Source organism: Ambystoma mexicanum, chromosome 10 (assembly GCF_040938575.1).
Source record: "Ambystoma mexicanum isolate Mex_15411 chromosome 10, UKY_AmexF1_1, whole genome shotgun sequence".
NCBI lineage: Eukaryota > Metazoa > Chordata > Amphibia > Caudata > Ambystomatidae > Ambystoma > Ambystoma mexicanum.
The window spans coordinates 177,041,814-177,068,423 of record NC_090932.1 but is presented as its reverse complement, the minus strand read 5'-3'; the positions used below and the strand labels follow the sequence as shown (position 1 = coordinate 177,068,423).

The following is a 26,610-nucleotide window of genomic DNA, read 5'->3' as shown; positions in this document are numbered from 1 at the left end:
CGCTCGCAGAGTGAGTGAGTTACAGGCACTTTCTGTTAAGCCACCCTTCACTGTATTTCACAAGGACAGGGTTGTCCTTCGAGTTCGTCCTTCTTTTCTTCCGAAGGTAGTGACGGAATTTCATTTGGCCCAGAAGATTGTTCTTCCGGCATTCTATCCTCCTCCGCATCCTGGTAAGGAAGAGGAGAGGCTCCATAGGCTTGATCCTAGGAGAGCTTTGAGCTTTTATGTTTCTCGCATGTCCCGGGTCAGAGTGGACGATCAACTCTTTATTGGTTACGCTGGTAAGCGCTTGGGGCAAGCTGTGACGAAACAGACTTTGTCCCGCTGGATTATTTTGGCCATCTCGGAGTGTTACCGCTTGGCGGGCAAGGACCCTCCGGCTGGCTTGCGGGCCCACTCTACCAGGGGCTTGGCTGCATCTACTGCCCTGCAGAGGGGTGTTCCTATTCGCAACATCTGTGATGCTGCCACCTGGGCTTCAGTGCATACATTTGTGCGGCATTATTCCCTCGATTCCATCAGAGGGCAGGATCTGGCCTTTGGCAAGGCGGTCCTTTGCTCTGCTATTTGATTGGCTATTCTAAATTTTGTTTCTAAATTCTTTCCCTCCTCCTTGATTTGGTACTGCTTTGGGAGTCTGTCATAGATATGGAATACGTCGGAGGACCCAATCCCCTCGAAGAACAAGTTACTTTCTTACCTGGTAACGTTCTTTCGATGGGATGGTCCGACGACGTATTCCATATCGCTCCCGCCCTGCCTTCCCCGCTGCAGAATTTCTGTTGCGTTTGCAGCTTACGTTCCGCAAGGCTTTGTGTCGGACTGGCAGTTGACTATTGTCACACGTTCTGGGGGAAAAAACTACAACTGAGGCTACTGGCGTCGTGCGTCCTACTTATCACATCGGATGACGTCGGACGTCGGAGGAGGTCCTCGACGGCGGCGCATCGACGTCATCGACGCAGGACGCAGACGCCGAAAAAGTTTCCGAAGCAGCACAGCTGTGGTGATTACTGTCATAGATATGGAATACGTCGTCGGACCATCCCATCGAAAGAACGTTACCAGGTAAGAAAGTAACTTGTTCTTCACTCTTAATTGCTGTATGCAAGACAGTGTGCTTCCACAATGTTTCATTACATCGCAACTTTGCACCCTTGTGTGGCAGGGTTACCAAATTCAGATCAACAGTGACCATGTCATGATCTGTCCAAAAGACTGATGCGATCTCTGAAGCCGTTGCAACGTCACCCACCCCTTCTGAAAGGTAAATGTAGTCTATTCTCGTAAATGTAGAATGGGGTACTAAATAAAATGTATATCCTGTCTCATTTGGGTGAAAATTTCGCCATATATCTCGTAACCCATATGTCCCCATCATTTCCATCACCTATGCATGGCCACCATGTATCAGCTCGCGCTCGCCCGGTTTACAGGCCCATCCATCCAACGTGGTGTCTGACCATAGGTTAAAGTCTTCCCCCTAGAATTACATGCCCCGAGGCTTCCAACATTGGGCCTCATTACGATTCCGCCGACCCTGACTTAACGCCACCGGTATAACCACACCGGCACCGTTTCCGTGACCGTGTAATCACGACCCACGATCCCAGAAAAACCACCACCGCAGAGTAAAGGGATCCGTAAAATGCATCAGCGGCGAAACTCCCCAGTTACCGGCAACACGAAACACCATGGGCATCACGAGTACCACGGACATGGAAAGTCCGCCATACAAATGGCAGACAAACTGTGGCCACGGAGGCGGTATCGGCACCACCGCGAACATGACGTTAAACAGTGCCTGGTGAGCTGAATCAGGCCACATGAGCCCCAAATGAGCCCAGCTGGACCCAGCAGGTCACTGGGAGCCCACAAAAGGGCCACACCCACACCCAGGCCAACTCCAAACACATCTATGCAGGTAGCAGCTGCAGCAGCATTGGGACTGGGGCTATTGAACCTACAGGCAGCAGTGCACATGGTGGCAGTAATGGTGCAGAGGAGGCGGAGGCGGAGGAGGTGCAGGGGGCAATTAGCAAACCCTGCACCCATGCCAAACCCAATTGTGCTGCTGGCACAACCCCGCAGGCAGCCTGCAATACCCCGCATCAGGGCCTCACCCTGGAACCTAACCCCAGGACAGATTCACACATTATATCGGCTGGACCGTCCAACAATCATGTACATCACCGCCATGATTGAGGACGACATCAGCAGCCACATTGCCATTTCGACCGCAATCCACCCCCCCCTCCTGAAGGTGGTGTCAGTACTGCATTTTCTAGGCACCAGAACTTATCAGCACACAGTTGGTGAGCTGCACGGGCTCTTACAACCCTGTTTCTCTAAAATATTGGGACAAGTACTGGATGCCCTGCTGCGCCATGTGTCAGAACACATCGCCCTACCCCATACTCTTGCAGAGGTCATTGCCACCAAGTTGGCCTTCCATGCCATTGCAGCCATGCCAAATTGCATAGGTGCAGTAGGCTGCACCCACATAGAGCTGACAGTACCACGTGCAATGGAGAGGGTGTACCGCAATAGGAAACAGTACCACTCACTGAATGTACAGATGGTATGTGATGCCGGACAGGTGATTACACATTGCTGCGCACGTTTCCCAGGGTGAACACATGACTCAATGGTCCTGCGGAATTCCACATTGCCACGCTACATGGAACGCTACGCTGGACAAAGCACATGGCTATTGGGTGAGTACAACTGCCAATGCACAGGCCCTGTGGAAGTGTGTTGTGTGCCCAGGCCAATGACCTGTGCGAGTGGGCTGCTACAACTGTACATGCATCACCCCCTGGCCCATGTAATGTACGGTCATCATAACCCACACATCACAAAGCTACACATGACAGGTTGGCACAGTACACTGCCTGCCAAATGAGACATACGACCAGTGCTACCACAAGGCCATACAAGTTGATCCACTCAATACAGCCACCCACACTTAGAACCACTGCCCCCCAATGCACATGACGGCTGCACATGAGACATCCTGCAACAGCCAATCATCACAGCCCATAGATTGACTCCTCCATGTGTGCACGTCATTGCACAGTGCCACAGTGCTATTGTCCGCAAGGGCAACTACATATGCACAGCAAGTCATTGGGCAATGTCCAAATGCCACCAACTACAACAATTACCCATGATTGGCAATCAGCCATCCATCCAACCACTGCTTGGCCCATATGGATGGATGAATGAATGATGACACAAGATTGCACTGCATCAGATCAAGAGCTGATACCACAAACACTGACATGTCCCACACATTTCCATCCCATGTAGGTGATGCTGGAAATGCACTCTCACCATGGCTGATTATGCCTGTACGGAGGCCAAGGAACAGGGATGAGGAGGCGTACAACAGGGCACACATCCGCACACGTGGCATGATTGAGTAGACATTTGGCCTACTGAAGGCCCGGTTCCGCTGCTTGAGCAGATCTGGAGGATCACTGCTCTACAACCCAGTGAAGATGGGTACAATTGTGCTTGTGTGTGCCATGCTGCACAATCTGTGCATGCGCAGGAACATCCCTCTGCTGCCAGACACAGAGAATGATGATGGAGTTGAAGATGGGGATGGGGATGAGGATGGGTATGGGGTGGCTCCACACCCTTCTGGGGTGCACAAGATGGCCAACAAGCACAGGATACACTCATTCGCATTTACTTTTGAGAGACTGCACATTGAGCATGGATATGACGATGCCAGTGAATAAATGGATTTTGTTTGCAAATGAAATGACGGATGTCCACTCATTATGGTAGTTTTCAAAGGTGTTGTATTATCAATAAACCAGGAAAGAAAGTGCATTGGGTAGGGAAGCTGTACACCGGTGCCCACCCACCACCCAAATATACCCACCCCCAACCAGGCCCCAAACAACTAACCCCCTAATGGAACTCCCGCATCACCCAAACGTACCCACCACCCTACACCCATGGTGTCCCCAAATGTCGTGTTGACTGCCATCCCCACATGCTACTATTTGCGGGGGCGCTTATGCGCAGGCGTGTCCTTGCTGGTGGGTCCAGTCAGCCGACTAGAGCGCCTCCGTGGGCTGCCAGTGGCAGAGCTGGATGGGGTGGTGCTGGCTAAGGTGACTGTCGGTGTGATTATGGGCACGCATCCTTGAAACGCCTGCTGGGCAACCAACATTGACTCCGCAATGCTGGATTGCACACTGTTCCCTTCCCTGACATGGCGTGCCAGGGTGACAATGGTGGCCGCAAAGCGTCCAATCGACCTGGAGAGCCGACGCACCGACGTTGCATTGCTCTCACGCTGCAGCCTGGCCTCCTCCCGCTGATGCATTGCCTCCTCACGCTGCAGCCTGGCCTCCTCCAGCTGTCTTTCCACCAGCTGCGTCAGGGTGGCCTGTTGCTCGATGTGCTGCAAGCATGTACTGAGCTCAGCCATGGAGGGAGTTGGGGAGCGCATGGGGCTATGTAGTTCTTGGGGGCTGAACTGTAGGCCATGGATGGGTGACAGGTCATCCATGTTGTCCCCCTCACCCCGTTGTACTGCTTAGGCCTGTATGGCCGGGGCACTTCCATCACCCGATGCAGCCTCCTCAGCAGTGCAGATGGGCTGCAAATTATCATCCAGGGCCATGGTGGGTGCCTGCATGGGGATGATGGCGTCTGCTGGTGTGCCTGATATAGCCGGTGTACCTGATGCAGCCGGTGTGCCTGATGCAGCCGGTGCTTGTGTGCCGGAGCAGCTAGCATCATCCTCCTGGGCAGGAGTGCTGCGTTGGGCGCGTGCAGGTGACCGCTGCGTTGCCTCTTGGCCATCGTCGCTGTCACTTGTCACGGCTGTGGGGATACAGAGGGCATGCTGTTAGTTGTGTGATGTTACTTAATGTGTCCATCACATGCATCAAACTGAACAATCCATGACCACTTGCATGTACACACTTGTGACTATTGATGCACTCAGGTGTGTGTGTCTCTGCTTCCAGTCAAGCACGCACTATGTGCATTTTCAGGGGTCATGCTTTGGGGATGTGGTACTTGTCATCTGGGCGGTCAGTTGGTCCATTGGGTCACTCCTGCCCTGTTTGGGGGGGGGCATTGTGAGTGGGTCCATTGGGTCGCTCCTGCCCTGTTTGGAGGGGGGGGCATTGTGAGTAGGTCCATTGGGTCGCTCCTGCCCTGTTTGGAGGGGGGGCATTGTGAGTAGGTCCATTGGGTCGCGCCTGCCCTGTTTGGGGATGGGGGGCATTTGAGTGGGTCCATTGGGTCACTCCTGCCCTGTTGGGGGGGATTGTGAGTGGGTCCATTGGGTCGCTCCTGCCCTGTTTGGGGATGGGGGGCAATATGAGTGGGTCCATTGGGTCACTCCTGCCCTGTTGGGGGGTGGGGGGGTTGTGAGTGGGTCCATTGGGTCACTCCTGCCCTGTTGGGGGGGCATTGTCAGTGGGTCCATTGGGTCACTCCTGCCCTGTTGGGAGGGGGGGCATTGTCAGTGAGTCCATTGGGTCCCTCCCATTCACACTTATGGCTTTGTGCATTTACCGGCATCTGCAGGTGGGCTCACTCCTGCCTCTGCGTCTCCTACGCCGTGGATGCCCTCGAGGTGCATGACACTGCTGCAGCGCTCCTCCCACGATTGCAACTTGAAAGGGGATTTAGGGCCTCCACCAGTGCCAGTGCTGTGTTGGCGGTGTGCAGTGATGAGGTTGCGCACTCGTAGCCTGAGGTCATCCCACCTCTTATGGCAGTCCTTCACAGAGCGTGTGGTCACACCGACCGCTGTGCACTTGCGTGCTGCCTCCGCCCACAGCTGAGTAGCGCGCCGCTGGTCTGCACTAAAGAGCATTTCTGCATGCTCGACAATGTGCTCCACCAAAACTGTGAGCTCAGCCTCACTGAAGTGCTGCTTTCGCTGTCTCCGTGCTGGGTTCCTGGATGCCATGATGGTGTTAGATGTGTTGTCAGTCTCAGGGAGGTATTCTGACCTGTGGTGTCTGGGGATTGCAGTGGATTGTGCTTTATATAATGGCTGCCTCTCTGTTTCTGGTATTTCCGCTTCCGGTGTTTCCGTGTCGGCGGGGGCGGACACGGGTTTTGCACCGTTTTCTGTGGCGTAAAATCCGTGTGCGTGGGTGTTTACATGACGGCGGTGACTCCGTTGCCGCCTTGGTGTGTTGCGCGTGACCCACGTGCCGTAATCGCCCCTTCTTTCCGCAACCTTGCGGTCGCGGAAGCAGAGTCACCGTCGTCACGGAATCACCAGATTTCAGCACAGCGGACTGGTAATGAGGCCCATTATCTTCCGGATCGTGCGTTGTAGGAATCTGGATTGCCCAACGTTGGGGGAATAAAGTGTTGCGAGTGTGAGTGTTATTTTGTGTACTTGACGGACCACCATGATTGCCCTCCCTTCCTTATCCGCCCACACCTTCGTAATCTCTAGGTTGAGCCCCTTCCTAACAAGTATATCGACTCCCGCCTTCCGCAGAGGACCAGAGCCCCAATACTCACTTCCAAGCCTAGAGTACAAGACCCTGCGTTCATCCCCACGTATGTATTTAGTCTCTTGGAGAAAGAGCACATCAAGCCTCACCCTCTTAAATTCCCTGCTCACTAGGGATCTTTTTGTGGGCGAATTCAGCCCTTTTACATTGAACGTACCCACCCTGAGAAGACCGACGCTAGGTCCAGATTCTACTGACATTTCTTCCCTCTTGCATGCACCGCTCGCGTGGTGAGCCCGTATTACCATCTCCCATAATATCTCTTATTACACGGAACACATTTCTATAGCAACTGTCATAAATTGTTGCTGAAGGATCCTGCAGTAGTGAAAACTAGACATATAAAGTAGTCTACAACTATTAAATGAAAACTATAACTTTATTTTACTGGAGCTAACTAAAACATGACCTACTCAGAGGAAAACGTTAATGAAAGGCAGTTTAGAATTATAATGAAGATTCTAAGTGACAACACAATGCTAACTGCAATAGTCTAAGCCAATCACTGTTGAAAAGATGTTCCACCATCTTGGCTTGCGAGAATTACATCTTCCTAAATGAAGATCAGTTAAGGGAAGATAAACAAAGTTTAATATGAAAACTGTTACAATCTAACCAGAATCTACCTAATACTTAAACCAACCTTCCCTTCTAGTTCTCCAGAAAGAATGCCTGAAACGCCCAAATCTCCTAGGACCCTTGCAAATGTGAAGTACATGATGTGGGAACCTGACAGTCATGACAGCAACTTACTCCTGTCCATCTCCCTAACCCCGCCCTCCCCCTAATCTTCCCTCACTCCCTTCCGCCCCTAACGGCATCCGATCCAGCTGGGTTTTCCTCTCCAAGCCGGTCCCTGATCACCAGTGGAGACAATGCATCTCACGGTCCTCTCTCTTAAATCATTAATTTAAACATTGAGCCCTCCTTACCCCCCCTCCCTCCAAATCACAAAGGTTAATAAATCTCTCTGTTAGGCAGAAACCTGTTCAGTTCCCTCTGGGACCACTGCAAAAGATTTAAGTCTACAGGTGTTGGCAGTAAACCCACTTGGTAGCAGTCTGTACCACACAGATTCACTGTGGTATCTGTGGCAGAGCAGTCAGACTTCCCTCAAGAAGAGTTAGGCAGTATACAGAGGATACATAATAGGTACAGAGGCACAGTAGCACAAGCAAACACTGACCAGAGCTAGGTGTAAAAGTATAGACTTATTTATTAAAGGTACACTCATAAATTACACTAGCACGATAGAAAAGATAAGAAAGTCAAACACAGTTACTATTACTCATATGTACATCCCTAATCATTTGTTGGACAATTCTAAGTTAACCCCACTTATTTCCAAACAGAGGTGAGCGCTTAACGTTAGATGACACTCCAACAAGTATTACCAAAAGGGAGGGAAAAGGCAGAAATAAAGAGAGCAGTAAGGTAAAACACTTTTCACATAAGGTTAGCAAAGACAGTCAATGGTGGAACAAGGAGAATTAGTTCGGGGCCCGCTTTAGAGGGAGCCAGGCGAAAAATGTGCCCAAGATCACACAATGTCATCAGTCTTTACAGGTGAGAGAAAAAGGTTTTACTACGGTTCTGGAAAGTTTAGTTAGGGTGTCCCAGACCTACCCAGGTTCGAGAGCCGAGGGCTAAATCTACCCCGTACAATCGGTGGCAAGGGAGGCCCGGCGGAACACAGTACCTTTAAATGTGGGAAGGATCCTCCAGCGGTGGTGGTAGTTCCTGGTAGTGGGTGTAAGTCGCGGCGCCGTCCAGGGGAAGAGGTGATCCCGACGTGGAGGAAAGCTGCAGATCGTTGCACTACCAGGGAAGAGACCAGCCGTGGAGTTTTCCGGTCACAAAGGATTTTTACCCCTCTTTCGCGGTTGAGGTAAAAAGTGGTAGCCCGGTTGCCAGGGTGCTTGGCACAGGCAAGGCGGCCACGAGATGCTTCGGGACGGCGAAAAGAAGGCAGCAACTGGTTGTCCCCACCAGTTAAGGGAAGAAGACTCTCCGGCGGGAGATCTCCTCTGTCGTCGGGAAAAGTGGTGAGACGGTTCTGCAGGGCTTCACCGGTGGTGTCGTCTTGGCAGGTCGGCTCGGCTTCTCCCTCTTCGGCTTCTTAGGTCCTGTGGCGACTTCTGAAGAACCAGTCCCAAAAACCCTGCTTTTATGCAGCAAGCCCCCATTCATACAGCCTAGCTGTCACTCAAACATGCTAAGTGGTGAGCGGGGTGGCTCACCACTTGGGCCAATCACACTAGAGTGCGACATGAGTTGGCAAGGCAACTCAGTCCAGGGTGCCTAAACCCCCTCCCACACCCCCTGTGGTACCCAGACAGAATGGCACCACTTTGGAGGGCTTCTGTGCAGAAGCCCGCCAAAAGTGGAACAAAGGCTCGACTCGGGTTCAGGGTTACTGAAGTGAACCTAGACGCCATTTTGGCGGCGAGTTCTGGCAAAAAACCCCAACCGGTGAATTTATTTTAAATAAATAACCCGGCGGTATCTTTAACATTGCACCAAAAAGTGGTGCATTAAAAACAATGGGAAATCCCATTGGGAAATATTCTGGTGGAATATTTCCGTGGTATCCACTGCCACCAGCCAGAACTCGGCGAGGGGGGACGGGACAGTACCCCCTCGACAACAGACCCAGGGGCAATCTAATTGCCCCTACCAGTACTTCCACAGTAAGATGGTTTGTACTGGTTAAGTTCCTAAGTTAAGACTAGTAAAGTCAATGGTAACTTTACAGACCCAGGGAGACAGTAGTCAGTCCCAGGGTGTGGAGTCTATGTTTGGGGGTCTCCAGGACACCCCTGTGCTACTGCACTGAGGGTGCTGTGTAACACACATTCAAAAGCCAATGATGGCCTATGGGGAAAATTACCCCCTAGCCCATAAGCACATAGCAAGTCACAGAAACACTCTCAAGTCATGTCCAAGAGTGAGGGTAAAAGAGTCTCACTCTTGGCAGGAGAAAAAAATAAACCCCAAAAATGCTGGGGGACTCACTAGGTTAGGAAATTCAGCCTAAACAGAGAATTCTTCCTAACACTCTCCATTGTCTCATAGTGAGCTTGCCACAACAGGGGATACATCACCATGGCTCCCCGGATCAAGTGCGTGGGTGACCCCGCTCGTCTATCATCGGGTGCACAGGGGGAGCATCTCGGAGCTTTGCGGGGACCAGCCGCTGGTCCGTGTTCGAGTATCAGGACAGCGTTTGGTCTGCAGCATCTGCCCAGATCTTCCATTCAGGTGGCTCACGTTCCACCCAACACTTTGCCGATGCAAATCAGTACAGTGGCATATTAGACCCAATGGTAGTCATGTCTATCGCATTGTGGATTGTCACTCAGTCATGTTTTCGCAACCAGGGAAGCATTCCTTCTTCGGTATTTCCCAGACCCGTACTCCTGAGTTCCGCACCCGGCGAGGCGTTCATCCTTCTATATTTCCTAGATCCTGGGATCTGCCTCCGTTTTGTACCTTGAATGCACCATTCCCTGTAGTCCTCTCGTTTTTCTCCCTGGTTCAACTAGTTCTCCTGGTTACCCAATAGGTCTGATGTGCAGGTCTGTATATCCTTTTCCGATCTCAGCCTAAACGTATTCCCGACCCATTCAAATGTGAGGGAGAATGGATAGCCCAAGCAGTAACGGACACCTTTTTCTTTAAGCCATTTGGTAAACGTCATACACATTCTTCTCATGGCAAGGGTCAGTGATGATAAATCTTGAAAGATCGTCACTCTTGCTGTGTCCAGGCGAATTTGCCAGATGCGCTTGGCTTTCTAAAGAATTCTGGCTTAGTCTGCATAGTTATGAAACCGTGCAGGACTGTTTTCGGACCCCCTGCAGCTCCCTCGGCTCTGTGTATGCGATCGATCTTTGGCTCATCGACTGAGTCGTCTTCGAATAGGACTTTCATGATCTCATGCAGAGTCCTTTTTGAGGTCCTGCTCGGATTCCTCTTCTCTCTCTGGAATCCCGAAGATCCATAGGTTGTTCCGTCATTCGCGGTTTTTCAAATCATCATTTCCAGACCGAACTCCTCCTCCCTGGCTTCCATTTCGGTGATCCTTTGATTCTATTTGGGACTCCAAGGTACTAAGAGAAGTTTGATTATTTTCAACCCCTTCTAGTCTCTCTTCAATGTTATTGATTCTCTGTGTTATCTTGTCAACCTTCCCGCCAATATCTGCCCTCATGCTTTTCATTTCGCTACGTAAGGCTGTTACGGCGGCCTTAGTCACAGCGGTGTCCGCCCCTGATGTAGCCATTACTGGTTCGAGATATGGGTCTGAGTCGAGGCGACGTGGGGTGAACCGGCATACTGCCAACTTCTGGCGTATGTCCATGCGTTTCTCACGTGGAGCTTGGTGAATGGAACGTGCTCTGTTTCCTCACAGTCGTTGCCACGCCAGGCTGCGTCCATTAAGTTCATTCTCGTCCAGCGTGGATCGCTGCTGTACATGGATCCCTTCGGTCCCCTTATTGCAGGATGAGTTCACATACCGCCCTCAAAGAGGTGAGTTCTCGAGGTGGGCACACGCCCCAGAGGTGGGGGCCTAAACCTCTCAGTGACGGATGTAAGTCCAGATCGAGGGAGTCCATAATCTTTTTTTCGTGGGGTGGATGTGCAACCAATACGTGAGGTTAACAGGTCAAGATCTTGGAGGACCAGGTCGAGGATCTCACTGGTGGGTGCATCAGGCACTCAGTAGGCAGTTTGTGCAGACTAATGAGGGCTCCTTCCTTTTTTCCAGCCACGGCATGTGCACATAGAGGATGGCACACGCCCTGATGTCGGGGGCCCAACCCTCCAGTTATTTCTCGTGATGCGCTTTAGTGTGCGCCTGCTTTGTCACCCAAAGCTTCAGTATCTTTTCACAATTCTTTCGGGTTCGCACTTGGTTTCTTTAGTGGGGTCTTGACAGACTGTGACCTGCTGTAGAAGGGGGAGCACATCCACCCCGTGGAGTGGCTATGGCTCGGACCACTCTGCCAGCGCTGGTGTTATAAATGCGTGGGGCAGTGTTGTACCGTTGTCTTTCAAGTTCTGTAGGGGGTCGCACCATGTACCTCTGTCCACCACGATCTGTCGAAGTACTGTGGAATTGGATCTGCCGTGCCGACAACCTCAAGTCCCCTAAACTGCACAGAACTATGTGCATTAATATCACCTCAATTGCGGGGACAGTTTTGAGTGAGGGGTCTCTATAATGGTTCCAGGAGTGTGCCACAGCACGAGCCAGGCCCCTGTGCCTGAAGTCACCTTATTAGGACCTCCTCGACCCCTGTCTGTTGGGCAAAGGGTACCAGGTAGTGTCCATAGGCAGCACGCATCTCTGAGCCACTGGGCCCACCCCACGTGTGTCCGTCCTCGTGGGGGAGCGTATTCTATATTCCTCTTTTCTTCAGTAAGAACTGGTGGATTTCTCAGTGTCTTCTGTCACTTGTTTTAGGCGGAACCAGGGGCTAAGGAGGGGACAGGAGTGGGTCTCTGTTAGCCGCTGCAGCGCCCAGAAGCGGACACTTGGTGCAGGATGTCCATGATGTTCTAGACTGCCTCTTCTAGGTGGCAAGCCTTATGAGGAACACAAGGTCTGGGCAGGGGCAACCGCGGGTGGGCTGTTAAAGCACTCTGATTCCAGCATCTATAGTAGCGAGCCCCTTCAGATCTTACCTCCAAAAGCTCCTCAGCGCCTTGCTTTGTATTGCAGCAGGTCCGGAATTGTACTGCGTGGAGAGCAACCGTCTCAGGGTGGAGCGATGAAGGCAGGCTCGTTGCGCAAAGGAGAGTTCAGCCCAACCGTTGAGATTATCTTCAGGGTGTGTACCAGATCACGCCTTGTCCGCTCGTCTCTCTAAATAGCACAATTATCTCTGGAGGTTGCGGGCTTCATAAGACCTGTGGGAGGGTCTCTGGAGGTTTGGGAGGGCACGGCAGGCTCTGCACCCGTGGTCTGGTACCAGGATCAGAAAGAGACCAACGCGTATTGTCACTGCGTGTTGTCTCAGCGCCAGAACGCTCACTGTAGTATGACGCCTCATGTAGTGCGGGATGAGGGAATGAGCCGCATCGGGAACCCACAAGGGTTGGAGGGACCCACTGGCTCACCCTCGGCGCCCCCGTGGGGCGCTTCGTTCCAGTTGCGTGCACCTTTTCACTGTCTTTCCACTTGCCGCTTAATAGGGCCACTGGGGCTGTCCCTCGGATCTGATATGTGCTCTGAGATGGTCGCCTCAGCCCCACAGCTTCTTAGAAGGTTTCAAACTTCTTCTGTCCTTCGATTCCACGCGGTGCCTTCCTCTGCGCGCTCGGGTGCCAAACCGCTTTCACTTTCGGTGTTACACACCGGACCAGGCCACAGCTATGGGGCACCACGTCAAAACGATTTTTCTCAGCAAATCCTTCACCGAATTTCTTTGGACTTTCGATCACTGGGAGGGGGGTATGTTCTCACTTTATGCCTGCCAGGTTTCTTAAGGGTTGGGGGTCCATTAGTAGGGGCTCAAGCCACTTGTAGGACCGTGTGGTGCAGAGCTCACACAGAGGTTGGATTCATCTGTGCGCCCCCTGGTGGCCAGTCCTGTGTTACGCCTTTTAATCTGAAGGTTTCTGGAAAGTAACGGGTTCTCACCAGAAAGGCCAAGGGTATCTCCCTCCTTGCTCTCCCTTCTCGGTTTGCTGCTTTTCTCCCCTTGTTCAGCTGCCGTCTGGAAAAAGCTGTTCCTTCGTGTGCTTTGCCTCGCTCAGAGTGTGCTTTCGTGCTCCGCCTTTTATATGTGTGGGGAAGCTTAATGGAAGCCAGGTGTGAGTTGTTAACAGTAATTGCCTGACTTTGCCTGACCATAGTAGTGGGACATGTCCGGTACAATGCTCGGATATGAGTCTGTTTTCTCCCAGAGTGAGCTGTCCATGTGAAAGTGTTCGTGTGGGGAAGGGGTGGGGGGGGGGCGGGTATTACAGTTCCCAGGTACCTACCTGGTCGGATGGAGTTAAGGTGTTGTGGGCGGGGCGGGGTTAATACTGCGTCTCGCCCTCAGGTCTCCCACTCCCCAAATACCCCTCACACCGGTGATCCTCCCGCACTGGTCCACCCCCCCCAGGAACTGGATCCAAAAGCGAAGGCCGTGTCTTGGCCACCTGGATGACAGATCCTCAGGGACTAGTCAGTGAGACACCTTCTGGTTTCTCACATGAGCCAATGTCTCACCTGCTCCAAAATCCTACTCCCCAATCTGCTGCTACCCCCTTCCTCCTGCTGGTCTCTTGGTTACTGTCCACTTGCTCTGACCTCACCTGGTTCTCCCACACTTCTTTTCTTCTATCCCCTGCTTAGATTACCTTCCCCTGCTGAGGGATTTCCAACTGTCCCTAACCAGTTTCCTGTCTAAGATCTGCCATGTTAAAGATGTATTATTTAATTAAAAAGAAACACTGAGCTACTGCTCTGAGCGAAGTTCCCTACCTAGCAAACTAAAAGGTAAGTGTGCTCGTCAAAGTGCAAAACAAATTGTCTTTAGTCCAAATCTAACTAGTCCCTACCTCTTAAGAAAAATAACAAAAAGAAGGAGGCTGGAGCAATAGCCTCTGTCTTTGGCTTCTGCCTGTTCAAATCATGTACATCTCTTTCTCGGGACGTTTTCAAATTTTCATCAATTGTTCGCAATACCACGTTGCCTCCTCAGGAGCATTCACTTCCCTTCCACTGCTTGGCGGCTAATGCACTTCTTGCGCAGAGCTAGGGGATCCAGGCTCTGCTGCAGTCTGGTCTCGGTCCCAGGACCATCAGGGCTTTCATGTGGTCACGCCACCAGGTAAGAGGGTCACGTTACCCTCTTCTTCTCAATCTTGACTTCTTTGCAGGTCAGTACACCAGCCTACTGGCATCTTGTAAACGATTAGTTCACTCTCCACTGTACCGCTGGCTCTGCGGATAGTGTGTCTCCGCCCCTCCAGGACATCTTGCTGTCAGTGGCTCGGCTTTGTGTAGGATTTTCTCTCCTCTATCGAAGCTTCTTCCTGGTTTTATGTACGTAATCTCAAACAAAGGGGGGGGTGTCATTCTACCTTGACTGTGGCATTCAGGCGAAATACAGCATTATCTGAAGCCAAAGGGTTTGAAGAACTGTCACTATTCGGTAAATCCAAAACTGAGTTAACAGTCTTTCTGATTCCCATGTATGCAGATAATGCAGGGAGGGATAGGCAGATAGGCAGCGAGTTCCTGGCAGGAATGGGAGTCCTTGTCCCCAAGAGTGGAGTCACTCCCAGTAAGGTCCCACTTGCCCAGCCCACAAGGGAGCAGGCTCACTTCCCTAGCCTCAAAGGGGTTGGCTCCTGTGGTGAACCAGAAGGAGTCAGAATAAATAGTGACATATTTCAAGGGTGTTTATTAAAAGTGAAACGCAAATGCCTATTCAGCCACTGTGAGGTTAGTTCCCTTGCTATCAAACTTAAACTAATGGTGCTAGTCAAAAGTCCCAAAAGAAAACCTTAGCCCGAATCCTAACCAACTAACTGGCCTTACCACCATAAAGAAAACAAAACAGAGGCTGGGACAGCGCCCTCAGCCTTGGACATCTGCTTGGCCCCACACTCGGATTCCTTTTCCTCAGGATGCAAGTTTTAAAAGTTCAACAAAGTTCTGGCAAATTTCAACTTTTTAATAATACATTTCTCAGCTTCTATATGCCAACTTTTCAAGTCTTTACATATCCTCCATAAGGTTTCCTTTTTCTTAGGAAAGCAGAGATTTCTTTAACACAACTCTGCCATTTCCCGCTTGGTGCTTGAAGGTGTCCTTGTCTTGTTTTTAAATATTTGAACCTTCCAGGTTCTCTCTCTCCCCCGCCCCCCAATTCTGCATGCTATATTTCAGGTTTCTTGGACTTCCCAGAGTCCTCTGGCCCTCTGTCAGGCTTGCCTTAGCAGGGCGTCGGTACAGCGTCTGCCTGTTCAGGTTTTCCAAGCTCCCTTAACCCTTTTTGCTTCTCCATCCTGGAGCGTTAATGTCTTCAGTTTCCCAGGGCTCCCCAAAGCCCTCTGGCCCACTAATATGCTTGCTTTGTCTCTATTCGTGTTTATCTAGCTCCCGTAACCCTTAGGACTTTCCGAGCCTCAAATCACACAGTTAGCCCTGCTCCACTGCGTTACCTTTTTGGGAGGGTTCACTTCCCTTCTACTGCTCAGCTCGACAGTTCATGTAGTTCAGGGTTTAAGGCTCTCCGCTGCAGTCTGATTTCGGCATTGGTTTACGGCCCCCAGCCCCACCACAGCTTCCATGTTGTCCCACCACTAGGCGAGATGGACGCTGTACTGTGTCTCTCTCTGACCATGGCTTCCTGGTCAGACAGGACGCCAGCCGTCTTGCGAGCATCTCTATTCGCTCTCCACACTACCGCTCGCTCCGCTATCTAGTGTGGCTCCAGCGATGCAGAACATCGTCCCATCAGAGGATTGCCTCTGCGTAGCATGGTCTCCTCTTCATTCAAGGTTCCTTGTCTTTTTATGTACGCCATTGCAAACAAAATGGATTTGTCGTCTCTCTTCGACTGAGGGGTTCAGGTGGAATCCAGCATTACCTGAAGCCAAGAATTTGAAGAAATGTCTCTATTTGGTCAATCCAAAACATGGACAAGTCTTTGGAATTCCCATTTAGGCGGCTAGCATATTCGGGAGAGCGAGTTCCTTCTCTGAATGGGAGTCCTTGTCCCCAAGAGGGCAGTCACTCCCAGTGAGGTCCCACTTTCTCAGACCCCTAGGGAGGGTCTTGCTTAGCGGGCTCACATCCCTAGCCTCAAAGGGGTGGCTCACCTGTTGGGAGAAAGAACGAATTGTCCAGATTCGTCACAATGCCCTCTGGGTAGAAGGGACGAATAGTCCAGATTCATCACATAGCCAAGCCTTTAAAGTGAGTTTTAGCCCCACCCACTTCTTCTGTGCAGGCATGCCGCCTACGGGGTCTTATGGTGAGAAAACATGTAGTTCAAAGTTTGTTTTTTGGGCCTTTGGCTGCAAGGTGCTGTGGGTAAATCTTGGGAACTTTTCCCCTTTTAGTCCCTGGTGCTGTAGTGGCTTTGTTGCGGGACCATCAGCATGCTCTGCCGGTCCCATTGACAAACACGCTGCTGGAGGTTGCTGTGCGGCTTTGCTTGTCTCCAGCATGGCTGTTCTGGGTTGGGGTATGGGAAGGGGTGGCGTCTCGCTGGGATGAACAGAACTCTGCGGCTTGCGAGCTTTGGTTGTGCTGTAGGCGATTCTGACTGTAAACCGGGTTCTGCACAGAAACAATTTGTCACAAGGGGTCAGCAAGAAATGAGGCCCTCCCTGCTGCCACCATCCACCTCAGGGGATGAACTGGCTCTGGCAATCACACTGGTAGGCCTCCCAACCCCGGCTGTGAATGGTTCCTTACCATTCTTTGACAAAGCCCAATTACTGGTGTGACGAACCAGAAGAAGGACTCTGACAACGGTGGTTCAGGGTATAGATGTGTTTATTCAAATAAAAGGAAAAATGACTAGCTGGCTGTTTCGCTATGAGGGAAATTCCCTGCCTTCTAAAACAAAAACTAAGAGTCCTTGTCGCAGTCCAAAATAACGCGTCCTGAATCAAAGTTCCTAGTTAATAACCAGCTCTACCACTTTTAGAAATCCTAACTTAATAGAAAAGGAGTTTTGTACAACAGCCTTGGAATGGGCTTCTGCCTGGCCCAGCTCTTAGTGGACTTATTATAAGTCTCTAAGTTCTGTTAAAGCGTCTCTATACACTGTCCAGTCTTCGTAGGTTAAAATAAGTGTCTTTTAGATGGTTCTCTCGCCCCAGCCCCTCTAAGAGGAAAAGACAAATTCTTATTCCTTTACACTTTATTCGCTGTTTACCACTGGATAAATCCCTCCAGGATTACTTTGGCTTATACCAGTAGTAAAATCCTTTCAGGATTATTTTGCATGTACTTTTCTTTGTATCCTACCTTTGTGTCACTGGGACTCCCCAAAGTCCTGTGGCTTTCTGGTGGGATTATTGGTTTTCAGTCCAATAACTTTCATATACTTGTTGGCTTCCCCAGCCTGGATAAGAAGCACACATATTCCTTTCACTCACCGGTTCACAGGACGTGTGTCCATATAATTCTCTCAATTACTGATACTGTGAAGGGCGTCTCCAGCCTTCACATACAGTGTTCATATTTTTATTTCTTTCACTCTTTGCATTGGATCGCATAGCGTTGCACTCTTTTAGGCTTTCACGCTCATGGCCACATGTCCAGCCTTAATGTGCAATATTCACATGTCTTGTTCCAGATTACCTAGTTCCTGTGCTCGTTCCGGTTTCCCAGCGTCTCGTACCGGGAACGGCTTTGGCAGGCTGACATCACAGCTTAATGCCTTTGCTGGTGTCCTCACGGTTTGAGCATTTGCCTCCCTGTTTGTTCTCGTCTCGCTAGCACCGGCACTCGCTGTGTGGAGCTCAGGGACTTGGGTTCCTTGCTTTCTTCTGGTCTCTGCGTCAGTTGCTGGGCTCCTGGCCCACTACTGAGCTTAAGTGTTTGCCCCACTAGGAAAGATGGTTTTCTTCCCGTCTAGCCTCCTTTCCTGACCGGAGCCTATTGCTCAGTCAGCATACCTGCTTCGCAGACTCCAGCTAGCGGGCGTTGCTGCTACTCCACTGCTGGCTCCACAGCTGCGCCCCTGCAGGGCGTGTTGACAGAGGCTCTGCGTACTGTGGATTCTCCTCCCTCTGTAGGAGTTGCGCACAGCTTCCTTTACATTCCAAGTGAAGCAAGGGCATAGGAGGGCTTTGGAACCTTATTGTCCATCTCCTCGGGTGCTAAAACTATTGAATGAGAGTATGGGCCAAAAAGCGTCCTACGCTGTCGCCTGCATCCATTGTTGACAGATGCGCAGACACAGGGAAGGCAGGACATGTTGCGGCATATGATGGAAGTGAGGCCGCATGCATGCAAATAAGAGGCCGAAAGTTGCACCGCAAGATCCCCTCGGTGGATTAAGTCCACTGCAGCATCCAGGAGAGAGAAAAGGCGACTGAGACCAGACAAGGATGAAGGGCAGTGTCATTGAACATATAGGTTGAGGGGTTATGGAGAGGGGTGGGGGAAGCAGATATCCTGGGCAGCGACTGGGGGAAATGAGGTGAGCAGAAGCAGTTTTAAGCAGAGGGTCAGCACACTGGGCATTCAGCTTGGCCCAGCCAAGAGGGAACACATAATTCCAGGCAAGTATTGACTTATTCTGTCTGGAATTTGCAGAGATTTCATGTTCCTGACTGGCTAAATGAACTCAAACATTATGAAAGGTGTGCTGATGATGTGCCGTGCCTATTCCTGGCCTTCTTGGTGTCTTAACCTTCAGTTGTGATGCTTGCTTATGCTAACTTTTCATTCTGGGCTTTCACCTCTTCCCTCCTTATACTGTCCTTTGTCGCCCATCTTCCTGGACTATATTGTGTATTTTTTCTCTATTCCGTGCCTGTATAGAATTCGATCTTTGCCCTCCATGTGTTATTTTTCATACCATTCTTGTCCTCTTTGGACTTTCTATACTCTCACAGTCCACACCCAAAGCCATCTGTAATTTTTTCTCATTGTATGTTTGTTCATAACCAATATCTCATGTCCAATTTCTTTTTTGCAGCCTGGTGGCCATTCCTGTCTATGTAAAGCACAATATCACATTCCGAGAGAACAGCTCCATGGGTCACTTTGAGATCACTGTGGGACCGAAGCAAACCATGGGAAAAACTGTGGAAGGAGTGACTGTCACAAGTCAAATGCCCAAAGGGGTCTTAAACATGACTCTGACCCCTTCTCAGGGGACGTACACTTTTGACCCTGTTACCAAGGTGAGAAGCAAGGAGTGCTTCGATCTCTTGATTGCTACTATAGGCAGTCACTTCAAAGCTGAAAAAGCAGTTCTGCTGTTTGCTCACAAGGATTTCACTGAACCCCATTTCACCAAATTTTATTTTACTGCAAATAATTCCAGGGGGAACGGGGAGTCCACCCACAACCTCGTTTCCACCCCCACCCCCAAAATACCTTTACCCATACCCCATCTACATATTTGCGATAAAATCTGTTTGGTGAAATGGGACTCGGTGAAAGTGGCCTGCGATGAAAAGGGCAGTTCTGAAAAAGCACAACACCATACTGTGCCACCCACAGAGGAGTTTGAAGCCCAAAGTGCTTGCATCAGAAGGCCGGCTGCCCTTGGTGTGCGGTAGCACCTTGGGATTTGCACAGGATCTAGCTAGGTAAAGGGGCCACGAAGTCCTAGAGGAAGGAGTCTGAGAATTTGACCTAGAGCCCTGATAGAGTTCTGAGACACCAACATGTTTGTCTTACATGACTCTATTTGTCCATGGACTCTGATTTATAAGAGATTGAGATATACAAATGCCTTCAAAGGACAGAGTGTATGTCAAGATCCGGGGAGTCGTGGGTTACCTAAGAAGAGAAAGAGGCTATATCACCACCTTGTTGTGCACTTCTTGACTGATATGTGTAATCTTTCTTTAGAAATCATGCTTCAGACTCAATCAGGACCCCTCATATGGTGATAGAGGTGCAAGTGTGTACCCCATTCAGACATCACATGACTGGTTTTTGCAGTTGAATGTGTGTGTTGTTTTTAACCTACGATTGTTAACCTATGATTGTGCCCACATAATGTTTCTGCAATTGGGATAGACTTCGTAGGTAGTTGAGCTCACAGTTCATCATCCTTGCTCACTCTAACCTCTCCTGCTACTCTCCCCACACTGTGAAAGATTAGGGCAGTTGAGTGTGGGTTATCACACCTTCCCATCACACCTAATCGCACTTGCGTTCCTTGCGGTTTCTGATATCCTTCTGTGTAATTTGCCTTTTTATTTCTGGTTTCTATGTAGTTGCTCTCATGGGACATAGGGAAGATAAACCCGCAGAAGTTGCCGAGTTTGAAAGGGTCAATGAGTCTGCAAGCAGGGTGTTCCAAACCTGATGAAAATCCCACTATTAACCTGAACTTCAAGATACAGCAGCTTGCAATCTCTGGTAAGTAATCCTTGGCTAACAAGCTAAACCTCATGACAACTCCACTATGTTTATTATTGTGTAGTCCAGCATTGTTATTATCGACTATGTCCCCTCAACGTATTGCCATATTCCATGGAGGAGTCATCCTAGGACATGGGTCTGCAACCTTTGGCTCGCCTGATGTTTTGGACTATGAAGGCTTTGTGGCTGAAGTCTTCATTCCAATCTCGTATGCAGCCCCACTGTTCAAAAACTTATACAGCTAACAATGTTGCAGTGTAACCACCTGTTGGGGAAATAGCATTTGTTCTGCTTTGCCCACCATATGTTTCTATGGGACAACCTTTCTGTTTGCTTGTTTTGAACCCTGTGCTGACTTTATGGAGGTCAGTAAAGCTTCTGTTGTACTTCTCTTGCCTGGTTTGCTCATTCTTATGGGGACATTGACTTGTCCCTAAAACCATCAGTACGGAGATGGGTCTCATTATGAGTCAGCTGGTCCGGAAACAACGGTGGCGGTAAATCCGCCGCCACTGTTTCCGGACCAGCCGATTCTGAGTCCTGCAGGCTCGAGTTGTCACTCCCGACAGGTCTGACCTGGTGGAAGTAACACCACCCACCTGCAGGGAGACATGAAAACACCGGCTCAGTCATAGACGGAACCGGTTTTTCCATGGTCCCCATCCCCATGGAGTCCTTTTGGACTCCATGGGAATGGGGATTTACAGAATTACGCCTCCAGAATTACCGGGTCACTGGGGTTGTAATGCCCCGGTGATTCTGGCAATCACAGAGACGGAATACTATTATCGGTCCGGCAGCAGCCTGCCGGTTTTTCCTGCACGGCTACCACTGGACTCGTAATGAGGCCCTATGTCTTTCTTTATAAATTCTTCTATTGTTACAATTGCACACATCATGTTGCGCTGAAGTGCACTTAGGATACTTTGTATACTTATATTTTTTTGGTTACTTTTAATCTGTGCCTAAGACAAGGTGATGTCTGCTGTGAGATTTTTACTGTTTCTGTGTTATTTTACTTGTTTATTTTTGACATTACTGCAACATGTTTATAAAGGCGGCTAGAACCTTAAGATGGCCATGCCTTTGTGGACTAAGGGTGTATGGGGATGGGGATGTGGATGGGTGGAGGTGAGGGTGGAGGGTGGGTGAGTGTGGGTATGAGTGGGTGAACAGGCTGGCACCGTCTAGTCCCCGTCCTTATTACTGGTGCCTGAAAGTCTGTTGCAGGGCAGATGTGGCGGCCGCGGATATCCATGATTGGATAGCCAATGGCTGTTTAAATGTGTAGCTCCTTACCAGTGGTGGGCTTAAACTTGCCCCCAGTCTGAATTTTGGAAAAAAAGAGGGCTCCTGCAACTGTTAATTTGATCATTGTTGGTGCCAAGACTTCCACGAAGATGACCCCTGGAGCTGACCAGCATTGACTCCAGTGTTGTGCCAGTGAAGCCCTGCTCCTCTGTCTTGATCTCAAGAAGACTCCGTAATTAGTGGATTGACTCACTCTCGCCTGGGCTACCTCACTGCAGCAGTCGTCGTTCCGAGCAGAGACTTGGCAGATCTTCAGCGTGTGCCACAAGTCACCTGCTCCTGCTTTTTCAGCTGTCTCACGCCAAGGGGTGCTGTGCTAGGGTTGCTCTTGTGTTCCCTGCTGTACGGTCGCCTGTCGCCTGACTGTGATGACCTTTATTGGATCTTGTCTTCTTCGTGCCCGGTGGCTGTCTCTCCAACAGAGTTCTTCACTTATTTTGCGTCTTCAACCTGAAGCTGTTTGGAACAGATTCCTGTGCACCGAGACTAACTAAAATGAAATCCTGTGTACCAAAGTATCTCTACTGTCTAGACGTCTAGATTACCCTTGCGGTAGGAACAAGAACAGAAGTAGAAGCCTGGCACAAACTCTGGAACCTCAAAACCATGGTACCTTGAGAACGCTGAGCCAGGGGGTAAGTCTACATTACATACAATATGGGAGACGGGGGGTGGAAGCAACAGGCATCTAAGGTGTTGAGTCCTGACCCTAGCTCACTCTGATCGGACCTCGGTGAAACCTGGGTTAAGGATCCTTCTCTAGGACCATTATAGTGTGTTGGATTGAGTCGAGTACTTACTTGAACTTTATTTGAACATGTATCTAGCTTTGGAACTCACTGCTATTCCTATATAAACTTTCCTGAAGAAGTATATGCTTTGGAACTGACAACATTTTGGCACAAGGCCGCAAACCATCTTAGGGATGGACTTCATGAGTATTAGGGGTCGTTGTTTTGTGTTGATTCTAAAGAGTTCTGTCTATTTCTATGCATCTGGCCACTGCCTGTATTGCACTGGCAATTATTTCATATGCAATTATATTTCTCCTAAGAGTGGCTGTGTACATATGTTTTATGAGGTTTTGTATGACATTATTTACTTATGAGTTTTACTTACGTAGTGTGTAAACTAAAAGCCTATAAATAATTGTATATGCTTATTGTCTTACTGGAATTACTGGTGTTGGTCTGTGTAGACTCATTGTCGCCCTAGACCACTCTCACAACCTTCCTGAGAGTATACCTGGACTGTTGAGCTACCTCATCTTGATAGTGTTTGGCTAATCTCTGTGTCTTTCTTCCCTGTTTACCATACTAGAGTAGCCTCCCAAAATCCTTGCAACAGGGCTGATTTTGGAAATCCATCTGATCACCACCCAATAATATGCTGAACGTTTCCAGCTCTAGTTGGTAGCACAAACCACCTGGCCGGAATGACATGACCCAGGAGAGCTTTGTGGTTATTATTCTGGGCAGATTCCCTTACATTTCTGTTCGGTTTAGTGGTGTCCTCTGATTTTCTTTGGCAGCGGGTGAGGCCTTTTCTGCCTCACATCTGCTTTCTTCATTTTGTTTAGTATGGACAGGGTTTAGGAAAGATTTCTCTTATTCAACTTTCTCTCCATAGCCTCCGATGGAATCCCATTTGTTTTGCTCTGTTTTTATCGTTCCTGACTTCTTCAAGGGATGCAAAGCCTTCAACTTCACTTCACTTGCCTTTTGCTCATTGTTATGGGGAAACTGATCAGTTCTCCAGACGATCAGTACTCGAAACAATTTTTCCCTTTTGAATTCTCGAACTTTTTAACATTGCACCCAGCATCTTACAGTGCAGTGCAAAGGGGATACTTTTGTATCACCCTAACTTTTGACACATGGGGTTTTCAGTTACTTTTATATGTGCCTAAAGACAAGCTGGTGGCAGCTGTTACATTGTTACTGTTTTCACATTATTTTGGGTGTGCATATTCGCGTTTACCGTGTGTAGCTACCAAACGTCGCTAGTGCCATAAAATGTTTGTGCCAAGAGATTTTCGCTTGTTCTTTGGCCATATTGTAATTTGGACTTCTTCCTGCCCATCTCAGGTCAGGCAAGTCCTTATAAGATTATGTACTTCTTGCACTGGAAAGCATCTATTTTTGAGGACTGGTGTGACTTGGTGTGTGTGTGTGGCCCAGGAAAGGGGTTGGAACTGTCTAGTACCAGTCCATTTGTGTGGTGCTAGAAAGCCTGGGTGTAGAAGAGCAGCCTGCTGAAGATTTGAAGACTATTCCTTTAGTGGTCCAGTAGCCCTTACAGTAGCCAGCCCTGTAATGCCCTGCTTCTCTGCCAGATCTCTGGATGGAATTGAGAATCTGTGTGAAACTTTTGAGAAAATATGTAGACCCAAAGGTTTGGTGCGGTTTCATCAAGGGGACACAAAAGAGTTTTGGGTGTGGGAGGGTGTATCTGTACATTATCACAATTCGTATTGGCTTGAATGGGAAAGAAATTTCTGTCATATCTACAGCCGAACCGTTGGATGGATTTTTACCAAACTTGGGTGTGGAGGTTTTTCGGGTCCCAAAATCATGCTTTTGCAAATTTGGCATTTATCCGTCCAGTGTGTGTTTTTAACGTGCCAAAATATAAGTACAGAAAAATAGTGATATACCGTTCGTGCCGGGAGCATAGCCTGCTATAATATGACTACTGTCAATGGCGACCAGGGACGGACTCTGTGTTATAAAGGGCCCCTCGGCCCGGCCTGTCTATGCTTAGCAGGGCTTGGAACATGGCTGAAGCCCGTTCCCCATGGAGTGTGGCCACTGGCCGTGACTGCAAGACATAGACAGTGGCCCACAGCCTCATTGTGGGGTAAAGTGGCCACTGTGACAGGATGCAGGCCATGGCCAATGTCTGCCATCGGTTGCTACACGGGGCACGCACGATGGCTGAATCTCACGCCCCAGGGAGTATGGCCACTGGCCATGGCAGTAAGTCATGGACAGTGGCTCACAGTTCCACAGTCCTGGTATAGTGGCCTCTGGGTCCGGCCTAATCTTTTCTGTGGGCTGCTTTGCATGGTCGCAACATGGTTCAGGCCCTTCCCCAGGGGTTGTGGCTTCCAAATGAGTGCAATTTCAGAGGGTTCCATATGTGGCAAGAGGGCGGAGTACACATGTGGCAGTTTGCTTTATTGTGTCTGGGGCAGCAGAGGAGAAAAAGGCCAGTCGCTAAGGTTTATATTTCCATAGTGGGATGCAGCTATACTCTCCCTCTCGTGTTCTTCCTTTCTGGTCTTCACTCTCTCACTGCTGTTCTGTCACGCTTTTTTACCTTCTTCCATAATCTGTCCTGCCTCTCCTTACTCAGTCTTACAATCTCCATCTACTGTTATTTCACCATGCCTCTGTACTCACCATCCCTCCTCTCCTTCACACCTTCTTTCTGTCTCTTTTCCCACTCTGTCCCTTCCTCTACTTCTGTGTCTCCTCACTCCCTCCGGGTTGGTCTCCTTTTCCTCTCCTACTGCCTCTTCCATTTCTCTTCCCCATGTTCTTATATCGTTCCTTTGCATTCTGTCTTGTTACTCTTCAGTCTTCTCTCTCCTGTGCACCTTGCATCCCATTTTCCCTTCTGTCCACCCCATCATTTTGTGTCTTAAGCCCCTCTTGCTGTCTCTCTCCCAGCTGCACACTTTCCCATTTTCTTTTCTGTTGGTCCTTTCTGACTCCTGTCTTTACCGCCCTCTCTATCTGGCCTCTTTTTACATGCCTTCTTCTGTGCTATCCATTTCTATTGTCATTCATTTATTTCAGCCTTCCCTTTAGGACTCACTCCCTCTCTTCTTCTCGCCCTGTCTCTTCTCCAATGCCACTTCTGTGTATTCCTCCTTTCGCTCTTCATCCCGTGCAATCACTCTTCCCTTTAGTTCACTCTCCTTCTCTTCATTCCTTTTCCTTGCTGCTCATTCACACCCCTTGTCCGACCCAACTGCCTATATGGTGGCTGCAATTCTGTTGGTTATGTGTTCACAGCTACTCTGATCATGGGCACGTGAAGTATACTGGGCCAAAGGTCTTGCTTCTGTGCTCAGGAGAAAACCTGCCTACCTTCTCATTCCAGAAGCTCTTTCACACTACTTGCGAATGGGACCTCTGCAAGAAAGGATGGACTTGCCGCGCTGCAAGAGAGCATTGCCATGTTGAGGAGCTGTTTATTTGTTTTCAAGCTGTGCAATTTGCACCTCCCTGGAAACTGCACCACACCCCGCCTCCCCAAGTTTGAATACCACTAAGGACAGCAATCAAATCTTTTTCCTCTCCCGGCTTTTTTGCTGTTGGTGGACCACATGCACTTTTTCAAACAGCCAATTCATGGCTGTCACCTCTGAAACCCGGCCTGGCTGACCCCAGTGTACATATCTGAGGTTGCAGGGGGTGCCTGTCAACACTATCTCGACAACACGCTGCTAGGGAATGCTCCAGCACTTATTAGCTCTACAAAGTACTGCGTGTGTTCTGCTAACACCTGTTCTAACAATTTAGCAGCGTATGTGCGAAAGGGTACAGCAAGGCATACATTCGTTTTCAAAAATTGATTAGCAGAATTTGCTAATTACAGTTTTTATGATTAGCAAATGAACTTTATTTCAGTAGCAATTTTTGTACTCATATTTAATGTCACCAGAATTAGTTGTACCCCAAGACACAGAATTAACAAGAATGC

The 26,610-nt window shown here is 49.6% G+C and overlaps 1 protein-coding gene across 1 annotated transcript in view; it reads left to right on the top strand.

Moving 5' to 3' along the window:
* Positions 1-26,610, top strand: part of AP3M2 (adaptor related protein complex 3 subunit mu 2) — a 236,068-nt gene that overhangs the window by 195,823 nt on the left and 13,635 nt on the right. The window contains exons 7-8 of the mRNA XM_069617663.1: positions 19,184-19,391; positions 20,439-20,583. Of these exons, the coding sequence (XP_069473764.1) occupies positions 19,184-19,391; positions 20,439-20,583 (353 nt within the window). The remainder of the gene's footprint in view (positions 1-19,183; positions 19,392-20,438; positions 20,584-26,610) is intronic.